Here is a 14200-nt window from a genome sequence, read left to right on the forward strand (position 1 = left end):
AACCGTCCCAGCACCGGGAGCTGGCTTCCATCCTCTAAGCACCTACCTATGTACTGCTACTGCTACTACTGCTTTGTGCTTGCTTGTCACCGGTTTACTGCTTCGTACGTATTACTATTAATAACATGCGAAGTCGAGAGCGGGCCGGTCAGCCGTCCGGTCACCAGACCTATCCGAAAAGCTGTCGGTCAGCCATCACATCACATTTGGCCTCTGACGCATCGCGGGAGACGTCGAATGATGAGCGTCAATATTTGTCCGCAGGTTCGGGTTTCACAAGGGCTGAGTCTGCCCGATCCTGTGCCGTTGCACCAATCCGTGCGTGGCCGCAGGATTGCCTCTCGTGCGTCGTCAAGCAGACAGTGAATGTGTGCTTCTGCTCTCAAGGAGTCGAGACTGGCTCCCCAAGCGGGCAATCAATCTCTCATCATGGCATGCATCCAACGAGTGTCTTTGAAGTGTCTATCCTAAGAAAATCATGCATATCCTGCCGACTTGATGCCCTGATAGGGAATCATCACCACAGAAAAAAAGAAAAAGACCGTCACATCACAACATCCCATCCCATCTGTACCAGTCCAGCTCGCTTGCGCAAGACCATCTTGTCCATATGCTCGCTCCTCCGCCATGCTCTACCCTGCCTTGCCATTTCGTCTCCCCATCCCTCTCCCATTGTGCGATGCTTGTCGCGAGCTGAGCCATACGTGGCATGGTTTGTGCATCAGGTCGCCCTTTTTTTCTTTTCTTTTCTTTTGCTTGACCTTTAGCCCACGCCGATCAAGAGCACTTGGCCATGCACTCCTTCTGATGATAGACGCATGGCTGACCCTCCCCCGTGCACTGCTCCCCCAATCCACGTATCAGCGTTGCCTTGATTGCCGTTTCGAAAGATAGGATAAAAATTCCACAGCGTGCAAAGGCTGTGGCCAGCCGAACTGGCCATTCTATCCAGAGGAGAACCCAAGAGAAAGAAAGGACATGGGGAGGGAGGAGGAGTGTACGGATGAGTTTCAAGCAGCAGAGGAGGGGACAAAAGGCCCACGTACCTTGTAGTTTTCATTGCAATCCACGTCTGTGACCACATATTTGACGTCTCCGTCGATAACAAATGGCATCTGAAATGAGCACTCCTGCGAGGTAGCCTGGCAACTCTAATCCAAAAGAAGGAGAGGAGACAAAAGCCGCGTTAGCCGCCCGGTCATGCGTACGAGTCAGGTCGATACTCGGAGAAGAGGAAAACAAGAGCTCCTTCTGCTTCATACCCCTTTATACGTCTTGGAACGCATGTCCACCAAGGCCATGTCCGTGGCCGCGGCCAGCACGCCCGTAAAAAAGAAGAAGAGTCGCCAAAGCGTCACCATCATCATCATCATGTCTTTGCAGTCGCCGTCGTCGTCGCCGTCGTTATCGTCGTTGACGTCTGTCTGTTGTTCCTTGCGTGATGTGACTGATGCGAGTGTATATGTCGTGTGACCCTCGTGAGCGACACCCTCCAATCCGATTGAGCCAACAGCCGGCGTTTATATAGCCTTTCAAAACCATTTTTTTTTTCAATCGGCGCCTTGGTTTGACATAGCCCTAAGTCACCCACGTACGGAATAAGAAGGGGGCCATGCTTTCAAGCGAGACACGCTTGGGGCAGCTCAACTCCATCAAACAGATCGACAGTAGGCCCCATTGACCTCTTCGACGTCGCGAATCTGCGCAGCTCTTACCATCCCCGGCGTCGCCGCTCGGGTCTTTTCCCTCCTCTGGCCCCTTTTTTTCACTATCATGAGATGCCTTCCCCTTACACGGGCACAACACATCATCGCGACGCCGGCTCGCATGAATGCCCCTGCCGGCACCTTTCCATGACAAAGCGAATAAGAGCCATGACGGGGCAAAGCGCACCGAGCGCTCTCAGCGGCATCTCTCCGGCCGCATTCGGTGTCGCCCGTAAACATTGACACACCGAAGCACCGGCGCCCGGACTCTTTGACCGAGCCTCGGGCGTCGGGCCCGAGGCCCCCGCGTCGCACGCCCTGCGTGGGTGAAGAAGATTTTTTGGACCCGTTTCGTAGCCGAATGATAAACGAGATGAGCGATAGCCGCATGTCCCTTCTTGGAAACATCGTGGGCGAGCAAAGACTTGCGCGACACACCCAACGTGACACGGCTCGCAAAGGTGTGATCAAGAGGCAAAGACAGCCAGTGGCCAGTGCTTGCAGTACATAGCTGCAACATCTTATACCGCCGCAGGATCAACTAGATGAGCAATGCTTGTTTACAAGACTCAACAAGATACCGAAATGACACAAGTTGGAATATGTATTTTCACTCCACCCCAGACTCCAAACAACCGCCTCTCCAAAAAGCATGCCATATGCCCCATCGTAACTCTTTCCAAAACGCCCGTTAGATAGCTCACAGTGGCTTCTTAGATGAGATAATCGAATCCGGCAATCCACCGCCGACCGAGCCGGCGCAGCTTCTGCGCTCGGTTCCAATTCTCCTCTCGAGGCCGCTCTCCGAGACACTCCAGCGCCCGGACCAAGTCGGCATCTGGCCGAATCGTGCTGTTAGTGAACCGGCCCTCCGAGGTCTTTTCCAGGCCCAGACATGGGCAAGGAATTATTTTGTTTTCCTTGTTTTCTTTTCAAAATTAAATCATCAACTTACCAGTCATGCAGAGGAGCTCCAGGATGGACCCGGGAAACCTCGGAATGACCTCAGCCGTCTGCCAGTGCACGAGGGGGACAAAGGTGACAAAGACCCTGTCGTCGGTGCACAGCCGGTACAGCCGCCTGTTGAGGAACGCCACCCGGACGTTGGCCTCGACGCTGGGCCCGCACGCGTCGTAGATGCCGTTGAGGTGCCCCGACGCCGTGCGTATCATGTCGCGCGCCGTGTCGGCCGGCATGCCGCGCGTCAAGAGGTCCAGGACGCTGTTGACCATTCTCCACCAGTTGCTTGTCTGGAAGCGGTAGTTCACTGGCAGTAAGGGGCGGCGGTGGCGCACGACGGGCCCGACCCGGTGGCTGCGGTTACGCCGCGACCCATCATGTCGTGAGCTGTGTCCAGGAGTTTAGTTAGTATACTTGGGAAAGCAAGCGAGTCGGCCAAAGCAAAAAATAAAATGGTGCTGGTTGACGTACCGCCTTGTTACTATCCGAGTGCGTACTGGCCTTGCCTCCAAGTTACCGCTAGGAGTCTCGTCCTCATGGACGGAATGCATGGTGAATGATCTGGCGTTGCTGAATAGTAAATGTGTGCTTTAGGGAAAGCAACGTCGTGATAAAAGCTACCTTTAATGGCAAAATACGCTGAAGTCGGCACAAAGAAGGACTTGAAGCACAAAAAGGTGATGCCTTTATACCCTTGCAACCGGAACAAGAACAGCAACGCTTGGAGAACAAGGGACTGCGCAACAGACCGCCGTACTCTCGTGAGTCGTTGTTCAGGTACTAACAAGGCAGCTCCAACGCTCTTGTCAGTCGCGCGCAACTGCAAACCAAACGTGAAGACGTATTCACGGCGTGGCAAGGTGCCATTGTTTGTGCCCTGTCAAAGCCGTTCCGCTGCCACGGACCGATGGCATCCGCCAACCACTGTTGTTGTGTACACGACGGCTAGTCGTGACCGCATGTCTAGTCTGAGCACAGCGGCGGCGTATAATCGTGATGCGCTGCGCGTGGCAATGCGCGCTTCGACAACTCCATCACGACTGACCCGGCGCTGGCAACTACAATAAAGGACCTTGACGATGATGAGCAGATGGATGAGAGATACAACGCATCGCTTCCTTGTATCTTAGTCTACTTCAACATCTCAGACGGCTTCGTGCCTACTTTGGCCCGTTTGGTGGCCAGGGAAATCATTTACAAAGCGAATCATCAACAGGATCCAACTGCAACTTGTCCAGACTTCTTCGATTCGTATAAAGTAGAATGGTGGGTAAATGCACATCCATCTGGAGGCCCGTGGCCACGACACGTGCGATACAGTCTTCGCCATCGACAAGCCCAGGCCTTGCCACGATACCAGGTCCCGCAAGTGGCTGTGGCTGGACAGACATCTCACAGGACCGGCGCCCGGCCCCCAAACCCCAAACCGAGCATCAACGCTGCAAAGGCGTGGAAGATATCGAAAGCGGCTTCCCGATTGTAGTGTACGGCAAGGTTTCCGATAAGCTGGCCGCCATGCCCTCCACTCGCGGCATTTCCAACCGCCTGAGGGGCCACTGCGCACCATTGTGACGCACGGAACAATAGAGGCTCGGAAAACTAGAATAGTGGTATCCCAAATTGTTCTTGTCTAGTTCCTTAGTTAATGACTACTCGTAACGCCGCGCTCATGCAAACACACACGACACTCCCGAGATACCTATCCGCGCAGAGTCGTCGTTGATCGTGGACCGGGGGAGTCGACATGTCCTCAGGCGCAGCAGATCCGGATCCTACGTGCACGAGCTTGGTCCCGCGTATGCACTTTCGTGGCGGTAGACCCGTCGCCACAAAAGATCCATAGGATGCCCTCGCTCATTGAAGCAGCTCCTCGCACGTCCAGTCCTCGTAGCTGTGCAGCCAGGTCAGCCATGATACACCGCCGTCAGCGCATCGTGTCAAAGGTTCAACTTACTAGCCATCAGGCATGTACCTTCGCACAATCAAAGGAATCTTCTTTTCTCGCAGCTCCTTGATGGCGATCTGAAGGGGGTCCGTCTCGCCCTCGAGGTCCACCAGCACCGGCGCATTCATGCTATTGTCCAGCGTCAGTCGAAAGCCCGGACGCAGCCGTCGCGCAGCACCACTACCGGTGGCAGGGTCAGGAGTAACGTACCTGATTTGCAACGCGCGCGTGCCCAGGATGCGCGCCCTCTCGTACTTGGTCATGTACGGCGTGGTCGAGCGCTCGCTCTCGGGGATCTTCTTGTCCTTGGTGCTCTTCTCGCCGCCCTTGAGTGCGTTGGCCGCCGCCGACGGGTCGCCCGAGATGACGACGTTGTCTTGCTCGTCGGCTTCGGCAGTGCGCTCGGCGTCTTCGTCCTCGACGACCTCAGGGTCGTAGTACTCGTTCGCATCCTCCTCCTCCAGCATCGGCTCGTCGCTGTCGCTTCGTTAGCATGCTTCTCCTGGCGTGCGGCGCGGTACGTAGCGCCCTTGGGGAATCGTTAGTAACGTACCCGCCGACACCGACATCGTCGTCGCCGAAGTCAGACATGGTACAGAGCTCCAAAAGAACGTAAGCAACTGAGCTGGACAAGAGCGCTGTCGTCACCAGATGAAGTTTGGGTGGTTCGCGCCGCGCTGGAGAAAAAGACGTTCGGAGAGAAGTGCAAGGTTTTGCCGGGCCTTCGCCGGGGCCCGCTTTTCAGGCCGTGTGCCTTTGTCAAGTACACTCGTACGAAGTACCATTGCACGCTATCGCTAGTAGTGGGGAACTTAGCTTGCTCACCTTGCTCACCTTTGCTCACCTTGGCTGCGGCTCGTCACCAACCCCGGAAATTTTCTTGTCACCGCCTTTTAAAAGTTGCCAATTCTGCCACCCTCGTGTTTATCGTTCGACTTGCAAGACTATCAACCACCCCGTCGAGGCGCTGCGACCGACGGCACACAATGACCAAACGCGGCGCCTCAGATGAGGCAGCGGGTGCCTCCCCGTCCAAGCGGCAGCACATGGAAGGTATGCAGCGTCAGTTACTCCCTTGGTCGACACCAGACCCCCTGTCGACAAACAAACCCCGAAAGCCACATCAAGTACTTACAGCAATCAGACTTTGACGACACCGACGGCGGCGGCGGCGGCGACGACGACGACTTCGTCTCCCCGCACACGCCGGCCAGCTCCTCAGCCGATGCCTCATCGCCTGCCACGACGGCCACCACCACACCGCGAACCAAATTCCCGTCCGACCTCAAGACCTTGGCGTGCACCTGGCCCGGGTGTCCCAAGACCTTCAACCGCCCCGCCCGCCTCCGAGACCACCTAAACTCGCACACCAACTCGCGGCCCTTCAAGTGTCCATATGACGGCTGCGACAAGGACTACATCGAGGACAAGCACCTGAAGCAGCACATCAAGGCCTGGCACACGCAGGAGCGCAAGTATGTCTGCCAGCGGGAAGGCTGCGGCAAGAGCTTCGTCACGGGCACGCGCCTGCGTCGCCATCAGGCTGTCCACGAGGGCGCCGATCGCTTCCGCTGCACCGACTGCGGCCAGAGCTTCCGCAAGAAGGAGACGCTGCACAAGCACGTTCGCAAGGACCACCTCAACCAGCCCGCCTTCGAATGCCCCGAGCCCGGATGCGACCAGGCCTTCCCCTCGAAGCCGTCCCTCAAGCGACACCGCGACAAGGTGCACGGGGACATCAAGTTCTGGTGCCACGAGTGCGCCCTCAATACAAGTCCGGATGGGTCCGAGGCACAGCGTGTCGGCTTCACGACGGAGCTGCTCCTGCAGCAGCACGTGAAGCTGGAACACCAAAATTGCATCTTTTGCGAGTACAAATCGAGCTCACGCTGGGAGCTCGAGCAGCACGTCGAGATGCGCCACTCGGGCAAGACGGTCGCGGACCGCAAGACGCACGCCTGCACCCACGAAGGATGCGGCAAGAAGTTCACCAAAAAGTCCAACCTCACCGCGCACGTTCGTACCGCCCACGAGGGCTTCCGCTTCGTCTGCGGCGACGTCGACCTGTCCGGTGCAGACTTTGCGACATGGACCAAGGACCAGGGCTGCGGCGACAAGTTCAGCACCAAGAGCAGGCTGGAAGACCACGTCCGCTTCATCCACCTCGGCCACCAGCGGCCCAAGCTCTCCAAATCGAACACCGGCTCCCAGCCCGACTTCATCGACGACATCTCCGGCGCCGCGACCCAGGCAAAGCAGACCATTCCCTGCCCACACTGCGCCGAGGCGTTTATTCGCTACCACGACCTGGACATCCACGTGGGCAAGCGTCACGACCCCTCTCGCCGCGATATCACCCCGGACCCGTCCTCCTTCCTCGCTCAGTCTCACGGCGCGATGGCCCCGGAGCAGCTGCCACCCTTCGAGCAGGATTACGTGCAGTCAGCCTGGCCGCCGGACATGCCGCACGAAGAAATCTTTGCCGCGCGGATGGAATACGGCCCGCCGCAGGACGATTGGCTCGAGGACGAGGCAAATATCCTACTCCTGGCGCGCGAGCCGCCTGGCACATTGGACCACAACATCGACCCGACCCTGGGCGGACTCTAGAAGTGGCTTTGACTAGACGGGCGATACTGTCCATGCGTTGTGCTTTGCTGTTTGCGAAAATACCCCTTGGCGCAGGACTGTGCCCGCTACTTGAGCTGTGATTTTTGGGCGGCGTTTTGGTTGGGATTCTTGTAGAGTCGGACGAAACAGGGCATGGGAAAGTTAACCATAATGACACGTCACGGTCACGTTAAGAGAACCTTCAATGCTAAAAAAAACCGTACTAGTATGGGGTACGAAATGATACCGCGAGGTTGCTGCTGCCAATGCACGCTGAGCCCAATGCCAATGCCCAAGCCGTCAATGCTCTCATGTATCCGTTTCTATGATCCTGGTCACACCGTTTCCAAATCACGAAACGAACACTTGTGTCATCCTGATCGTTCTGCCCAGAAAACAAACTCCTTTCCGACTCTGCCAACTCCCTGGAAAACCAGTCAACTCCTTGCTGATGCGCAACCGCCCGTCGTCGCTCTATTTAGTGAGATGTGAAGAGGGCGTTGCTCAACCCCAAAAGCGCCATTCCCATAAAACCGAAAAAGATGCACAAATTGCGGTTGTGATTGAGGCTCAGGCTCTCCACGAACAGTTGCAGCGCAACGCTGACCATGATGCCCGACGTAATGGCGAAGAGGCACGCGTAGGCTACAGAATTGGGAGACATGTTGTTTCGCTTGGCGAGCTTGAACCACAGCGCGGCAACGCCGGCGCCGAACGGCTGCGACAAACCTCCGAGGAGAGCACTCCACACCATGGCGCGCCAGCGAGAACCAAGAGCCATGAAGAGTGGGAGGGCCATGGCGAAGCCCTCGGTGATGTTGTGGACGAAGAGGGCCATGAAGACATTAAAGCCAAGCGCGGGGTTCGCGTGGTTGGTGGCGTAGGTGATGAAGCCTTCGGGAAACTTGTGGAGGGCGATGGCGATGGACGTCTGCAGACCAATAGACAGGAAGGCATTGGCGGGAACGTGATGGTGGTGCTGCGCCTCGGGATCGCCTTCTTCCATCGAGGAGCACGAGCGTTCGTCGTCAACCTCCTCATCGCCCTCCTCAGGTATCTCCTCGGCAACGTCCAAAGCATCGTAGGACAGGACAAGACTGGCGCGATATCTTGGGCTTACAGGCTCTGATCCTTCATGGTGATGCTCGTGGTGATGGTGGTCGTGCTCGTGCTCGTGGGTGCTGTGGGGGCCCGGGCCGGGGTGGTACAGCGCCCCGGTGGTGGTACGCAGCCTGGTCAAGGCCCGCGGTCCGTTGGCAGAGCGCGTCGACAGGTGTTTGAAGCACTCTTGACCGCAAGGGTCGGTATATCCGTAGCAGGAGCCTTGCTCATCGCAGTTGCATTTGGTGTCCTTGACAAAGGACATGACGCGCTTCGGCATGTCAAAGACGGAAGGGCGGCGCGGCGCGCTGGTGTCAATGGCCGTCGTGGCCCGGCCGCGGGCAGTCAGCAACGGGCTCAGGGGTCGTTGAGACATCTCCTCTGGTCTATCTGAGGTGTGTCGTCTCGGCAGACCGGAGTCGGGAGCCGATCGGACCGACCCGAGCAAAGGCGTCGACTCGACGGCATGAACGGAGCCGTTCTCAGACACGGCCGAGTCCTTCTTTGTGGGTCCATGCGAGGACCGGGGTCGCGGCGACATGCGTCTCCTGGCGCGGCTGACACGGGAGTGCCTACGGCTGCCATGGTTACACGAGTGGCTGTCAGCGGTGGCAGCGTCATCGTGGGAGTGATCGCAGTCGACCACGTGCGATGGCATGTACTGGTGGAGAATACGCGAGACGGCCTGGATGCCAAAGAAACCTCCGACAAAGCCGCCCATCATGACGAGACCGGCGGTTTGGTCGTCCCAGCCGGCATCTTTGAGGTAGCCTTTGGACTCGGGAAGCATGCTATAGAGCGAGGAAAAGAGCTGCGAGCGACAGTCAGTCTGACATCGAGTCGCGGACCGGCGGGAGGAGGACCGCCGGCAAGGGGGACGCTACATACCATGACGCCGAAGCTGAGGCTCAGCGAGCAGGCAAGAAAGGCACTGCTCTCCTGTATGCGAAAGTTTCTCTTGCCGGGCAGGAGACGGACGAATACGTCGACGCAGATGATGCTGGCACCAAAGACGCATGCTGGCAACGGTTAGCACTTGGAGCTCGGACGAGGATGGAGAAAGGAGCTGATGGCGGAATGCTGGGGAGGGGGAAACGCACCGATGCCACTGACAAAGGTCATGATCCACCCGCGAGTGTCATTGTCGAGTCCTCTTGCGACCAGCTCCATGGCTGGCGGTGTTTTGCGGAGGACCCGGACGATCGAGCTTCGTTGTCGGCCGCTACGTCATGAGCGTCGTGGGAGAGAGTGGTTGCCGCACAGAGGGCGGCGGGCTTCTTGGTCGGCGAACGAGCGCGGCGCTCGCTGGGGGGGTGTTCGGGGGCCCGCAGGATAAGGATTCGGGGCTCAGATCTTGTGGTGTTGATGACGGCAAATCGACGGCGGCGAGCAGGTGGCGGCGGTCACTGACGTACCGGAGCCTGGGCCAGTTTTGCAGGGGGGCGAACCGACGCCCAAAGTTTGTTTTCGGGTTGGTGGGATGACGGCGCGCGACGGGTGGATGGATGGAAAGGGATGGTGTGGGCTGGAGAAGACGGGGTCTGGATGCGGGCGCTAGCGACCGAGTTGGCAGGACGCACGGCAACACAGGGACGTATCGCGCGGGGGGCCGCTGGAGATCTAATAAAAAAGTCGCCGGTCCGGCAGTGGAAGAGGGGGAGTCGGGAGTCGGGAGTCCAACGAGGCGACAAGGGCGGAGAGTGCTCGTGACGGTGCTGCAGCTGTATTATATCTGAAGAAGGCGTCCAGGACGAGAGAAAGAAGATGACGACGTCTCAAAGCAAGATGAAAGAAACAAAGAGCCCGAGACGCGCAGGCAGGCAGGCCAGGCGGTCACAGCCTCACAGGGCAGCGCAGCGCAGCGCACACGGCCGGAACTCCTCCCTTGTGCCTTCGGTCCAGCCGGCAAGCTGGCCATCAGGGTTCTCGCACCTCGCCTCACGCGCCACCGCCTGTTCTGCCGCGGGGGGCTACGCGCCAGTCAGCCATCGACAAAGTCGGTCAGAGAGCGGCTCATTTCATTACCAGTTACCAAGTACTAACACTACTCCTACTACTTCGTACTACGAACCAACCAACTGCTGCTCAGACCTCTACACTGAACAACATGAGGTGCAAGCCTGCATGCCGGAGCGTTGCTGCATCTCCAACTCACGGCGCGTTCCGTCTCCCTCCCGACTGGCTGCCAGGTACATTCGACGTCCCAGCTCGCCAACTAACATTGGTACCTTGCGTGGTCTGTTCCCCTTTGGTGGCGCTGCAGCGGGCGTAGGGCTGGTTCCCGGCCTCTACCATCCATCCGCGGCACCCTAAAATCCAGCAGAAGCGATGAGGGAGCTCAGTTAACCGCCGCCCGCGCGTCGCGCCGTTGGCCATCACCGAGGGCATCACCGAGGCCACGGCGGAGGGCCGGGACGCCGCATTCCGGGCCGTGAACTGGCCGCGAGCCGGGGTCCCGATGCAAGTCAGCTGGGCGGGCAGCGTAGTTCGGTCATCCGGCTGAAGGCGGACCCCACGATTTGCGATGCTTACCCTGGGGCACATCATTCGTCAGCGACGATGCTTCTTGTACTCCCGCCTCCATACTGGCTAGCCTCACTCAGCCAGCGCCTGACCAACACTTGGTCCATCAACGCTACAGACCGAGAAAACCTCGGATATCCGGAGGACGCAACGAGCACCGGCGTATCTACGAAGTACGTGGTATATATCAAGAAGTGAACCATTTTGGGTGAGCTCGACCGGCCCAGCCAACAACGCTCGAACCACCCTTGCCGCATCGATCCGCTCGCAGCCCCGTCTCGGACTAAGGTACAGGTGCCGCCTGCTCAAACCCGAGACGGGGCCATTCGTCGTGGAACACGACAATGTCGGCTGGTGTACGAAGTAGTGACCTACTAGTCGCTTCGTACTTTGTTCGCCCCTGCGTTATGCTTGAGGATTCGCTGCACAGAGAGAGTGACGCTCGCGTGCTGTGGCAAACGGCGGGGCGCCCGCGCATCTATCAGACAAGGAGTTTTCCACCTCGGACTGGGCTTGTTCGAAACTAGGGAGAACAAGTCAACTTATGTACGACGCAATCGCGCTTGAGATGAGGCATTTTCAATCCTTGTGACTAACCCCTCGCTCCCTCCATTCGCTGCATCGAGCATCCTTCTAGGTCGCCCGCCACTGCAGTCCTCCTGTGACCATCAAGGTTCTCGCCACTGCGCCGCGATGCGCAGAAGCGGAGCAATTCCAGCGCCGTTGCATGTCCATCAAGGTCCAGTCGGCGTCCTTAAGCTTATTATGCTTAATTACCAACTTTACAGGTTTGATCTTCTTCGCCGCCTACATTGCTCTGTGCGCTGATCGCGGCCAATCTTCCAGTCCGTATCAGGGCTTCTGCTTACTTGGTCGTGGTTACACGAGGCAAGGGAACAGTAGTATACAAGGCACGACGACGCTTGGCGCGGCCATTTTGGGGGCCATAGAGGGACATTTGTACCGTGTAGTTATATATGATACTACATCACGATGAGCATATTATCAGGCGTAGGAGGCAAATTGTGTGCACTTGTCGTGCCCCCCGTCTCGCTGAGGGGGGTGTATGTACGGGACAAACCTCCTCCCATACTACACTGCACGTTGTCGTTACTCTCGCCTGAAATAGAGCGATGGGTCATACGAGGGATTAAAGCCGGAATCATAGGTTGGATGCTGCGAGCACGTTGGTCCCATCTGTGCGAGGCATCGGCGAACTCGTCTTGGCACAGCTCGAATAGGTGATGCCTGCGTTCACCTCGCGAACCGCCGAGCCAAAGAGGTTCTCACAAACGAACCAGCCGTTCCTTGGCACTAGCTTACCACGCCAGGATCACCCGTCGACCATCCAATAATGCCCTTTATGCACAACAGAACGGCTGTGTGTGGTCTAGTGAGTGGATCTCGCCATGAGGTTCCGGCGGGCGGTCGAGTTCTCTGCCCGCCCAGGTCAGAGGCGAGAGGACGAGTCGTAGTGGTATATATATGGGTTAGCCTTTGGGGGATTCTTGCGTAGCATCTCGCTCTTGTCTTGGTTTACCGCCTCTCAGCTTAGCACAGACCCCGTTTGTCCCTCGTTGAACAAGTCCAGTCAGGATGCAGCCCAAGTCGTGGATTTCGCTCGTTCTCCTCGGCCAGGCCGCCCTGGTCGTCGCCTCTCCCCAGGCCGTCTCCGAGTCGCTGCCTCCCTCGCCCACCGGCTCCGGTATCTGCGAGCCGCACGGCGACCACTGTAAGACACGAACCCTCCCCCTTCACCCCTTCATCGCCTCCGTATTCCACGTTCACAGTGTCACCGAGCGGAGCTGACTAAAGAACGTCATCAAGGGCACTGCCACCCTGCCTCGACGGCTGCACAGACGTCGACTCACGACGACGACGACCACCACCCCGCGCCGACGGGCAGCTGCGAGCCTCACGGTGACCACTGGCACTGCCCATCCGGCGTGCCTAAGCCGACGACGCCCCCGGCGCAGACGTCCGCCGCCGCGGCCACCACCAACGCCGCCCAGGCGACGAGCACCTGTGAGCCGCACGGTGACCACTGGCACTGCCCGTCTGGCGTGCCCAAGCCGACCACGCCTCCTGCCCAGCAGATCAAGTCGTCCGGCGACGGCCACCCCGTGCCCACGGGCAGCTGTGAGCCGCACGGCGACCACTGGCACTGCCCGTCCGGCGTGTCTAAGCCAGCCACGCCCCCGGCACAGAGCACCACGGGAGGCGGCTCTATCGGCACCTCGAGCGGTGCGACCGGCTCGGCCTCGGCTTCCCCCACGGTCACGGCCGGTGCTGGCCGGCCTGCCGCTCCGCTAGGCGTTGCCACCGCCCTGGTGTCGCTCGTTGGCGCCATCTTCGTCGGTGCTCTTGTCATCTGAAGGGACATTGACGTTGTGTTCATGTAACTGTTAATAACACCATGGCATGTGGGAAGACGGAGGGGGCTGGGTCGCAGGCCGCCATGTCGTCACGGTCGACGTTGGGACAGGCAAGACCTGCGCATAATTTCAGTTCACTCAAAAAGTCGAGCTCTAGAGAGCCGACTCATTGTATTCCCGGCTCGAAGAAAGAAGAACAAACAGACGAGTTTGGCATATGCTTATGAGAGGCTTGTATGTCTGCTGCGGCTTCCATGGCCAGTCCTTTGCGGGCATCTCTCGAGGGGTAGCACAGGACTACTTCGTTACTGCGTAAAAATGAAGTCGGGGTGGGTTCCTGATGGCGATGATGGGTTGTAATAGCCACGCTCCGAGACCTTGCAAGCAAAGTGTCTCAATACCCACCACGGGAGGACAATGCGGCTGTGACACCCATCACGCTGAGACAAGACATGGCCAGCTGTGATGCAGTGGTGCGGAGCAGCGCCTTCGTGATAGGGAGAACTGATGAGGGGGTTCAGTTCGCTAGGCAGCACACGGTAGGCATGCAGGTCTCGCGGGGGGGCGCAGTTGCAGCGATAGACCGAGGTGTGTAGGGCTCTTGTAAAAGGTTGCTAAGCGCCATAGCAAGCGCTGGAGTCGTGGATCATCGACATGGTTGATACCGTGAACCTCCAGGGTGGTGGTGCCTGATCTGAGTGATGAGTGAGGTCCGTCCAGTGAGTGTAAGGTATGGATGGATGGATGGATGGAGCCCTCCGGGGCGGGCTGTAAGGCTGGTGGGTCACCCAGGGTCATCTCCATCGCGCCCCGTCTCTCTGTCCAGTGAGGACGTGGTCCCCTGACCAAGAGCGCCTCAGCTCCAGGGCACGTCGCAGCGGCAAAGCCCCGGCTCGGCACCCGCCCCAGGGGCACATCTCAGCGGCCGACGGGGAGCCTTTGAGGCGCCCCGCCCGCCCTGTCCTCCCTTGTTCTGTCCT

General features: G+C 58.5%; 5 protein-coding genes across 6 annotated transcripts; 2 read left to right on the forward strand and 3 right to left on the reverse strand.

Moving 5' to 3' along the window:
• Positions 1 to 2419: 2419 nt before the first annotated feature.
• On the reverse strand, positions 2420 to 2938 carry JDV02_000717 (uncharacterized protein; the record flags this gene model as incomplete). The annotated part of the gene is made up of 2 exons (XM_047981558.1): positions 2420 to 2544; positions 2662 to 2938. The coding sequence occupies 2 exons, from the start codon at positions 2936 to 2938 to the stop codon at positions 2420 to 2422; spliced, it is 402 nt and encodes a 133-aa protein (XP_047837518.1).
• An 836-nt stretch (positions 2939 to 3774) lies between these two features.
• RPO26 (subunit common to RNA polymerases I, II, and III) lies at positions 3775 to 5310 on the reverse strand. Of its 2 annotated transcripts, XM_047981559.1 has the most exons (5): positions 5165 to 5310; positions 4822 to 5088; positions 4621 to 4740; positions 4348 to 4557; positions 3775 to 4296 (listed from the first exon to the last, which is right to left on the reverse strand). In XM_047981559.1, exons 1-4 carry the CDS (start codon positions 5200 to 5202, stop codon positions 4521 to 4523), a joined length of 462 nt encoding a protein of 153 aa, XP_047837519.1. In that variant the 5' UTR covers positions 5203 to 5310; the 3' UTR covers positions 3775 to 4296; positions 4348 to 4520. The 2 variants fall into 2 exon arrangements, with proteins under 2 accessions (XP_047837519.1, XP_047837520.1); XM_047981560.1 differs by having other exon boundaries at positions 4348 to 4740.
• Positions 5311 to 5552: 242 nt separating this feature from the next.
• On the forward strand, positions 5553 to 7474 carry JDV02_000719 (uncharacterized protein). Its single transcript, XM_047981561.1, has 2 exons — positions 5553 to 5664; positions 5756 to 7474. The coding sequence occupies exons 1-2, from the start codon at positions 5598 to 5600 to the stop codon at positions 7219 to 7221; spliced, it is 1533 nt and encodes a 510-aa protein (XP_047837521.1). The 5' UTR covers positions 5553 to 5597; the 3' UTR covers positions 7222 to 7474.
• On the reverse strand, positions 7438 to 10097 carry ZRT3 (Zinc transporter). The gene is made up of 3 exons (XM_047981562.1): positions 9423 to 10097; positions 9211 to 9341; positions 7438 to 9133 (listed from the first exon to the last, which is right to left on the reverse strand). The coding sequence occupies exons 1-3, from the start codon at positions 9490 to 9492 to the stop codon at positions 7700 to 7702; spliced, it is 1635 nt and encodes a 544-aa protein (XP_047837522.1). The 5' UTR covers positions 9493 to 10097; the 3' UTR covers positions 7438 to 7699.
• Positions 10098 to 12323: 2226 nt separating this feature from the next.
• JDV02_000721 (uncharacterized protein) lies at positions 12324 to 13924 on the forward strand. Its single transcript, XM_047981563.1, has 2 exons — positions 12324 to 12577; positions 12673 to 13924. Exons 1-2 carry the CDS (start codon positions 12442 to 12444, stop codon positions 13218 to 13220), a joined length of 684 nt encoding a protein of 227 aa, XP_047837523.1. The 5' UTR covers positions 12324 to 12441; the 3' UTR covers positions 13221 to 13924.
• The last annotated feature ends 276 nt before the right edge of the window (positions 13925 to 14200 follow it).

Source organism: Purpureocillium takamizusanense, chromosome 1 (genome assembly GCF_022605165.1).
Source record: "Purpureocillium takamizusanense chromosome 1, complete sequence".
In the NCBI taxonomy this organism is placed as follows: Eukaryota; Fungi; Ascomycota; class Sordariomycetes; order Hypocreales; family Ophiocordycipitaceae; genus Purpureocillium; species Purpureocillium takamizusanense.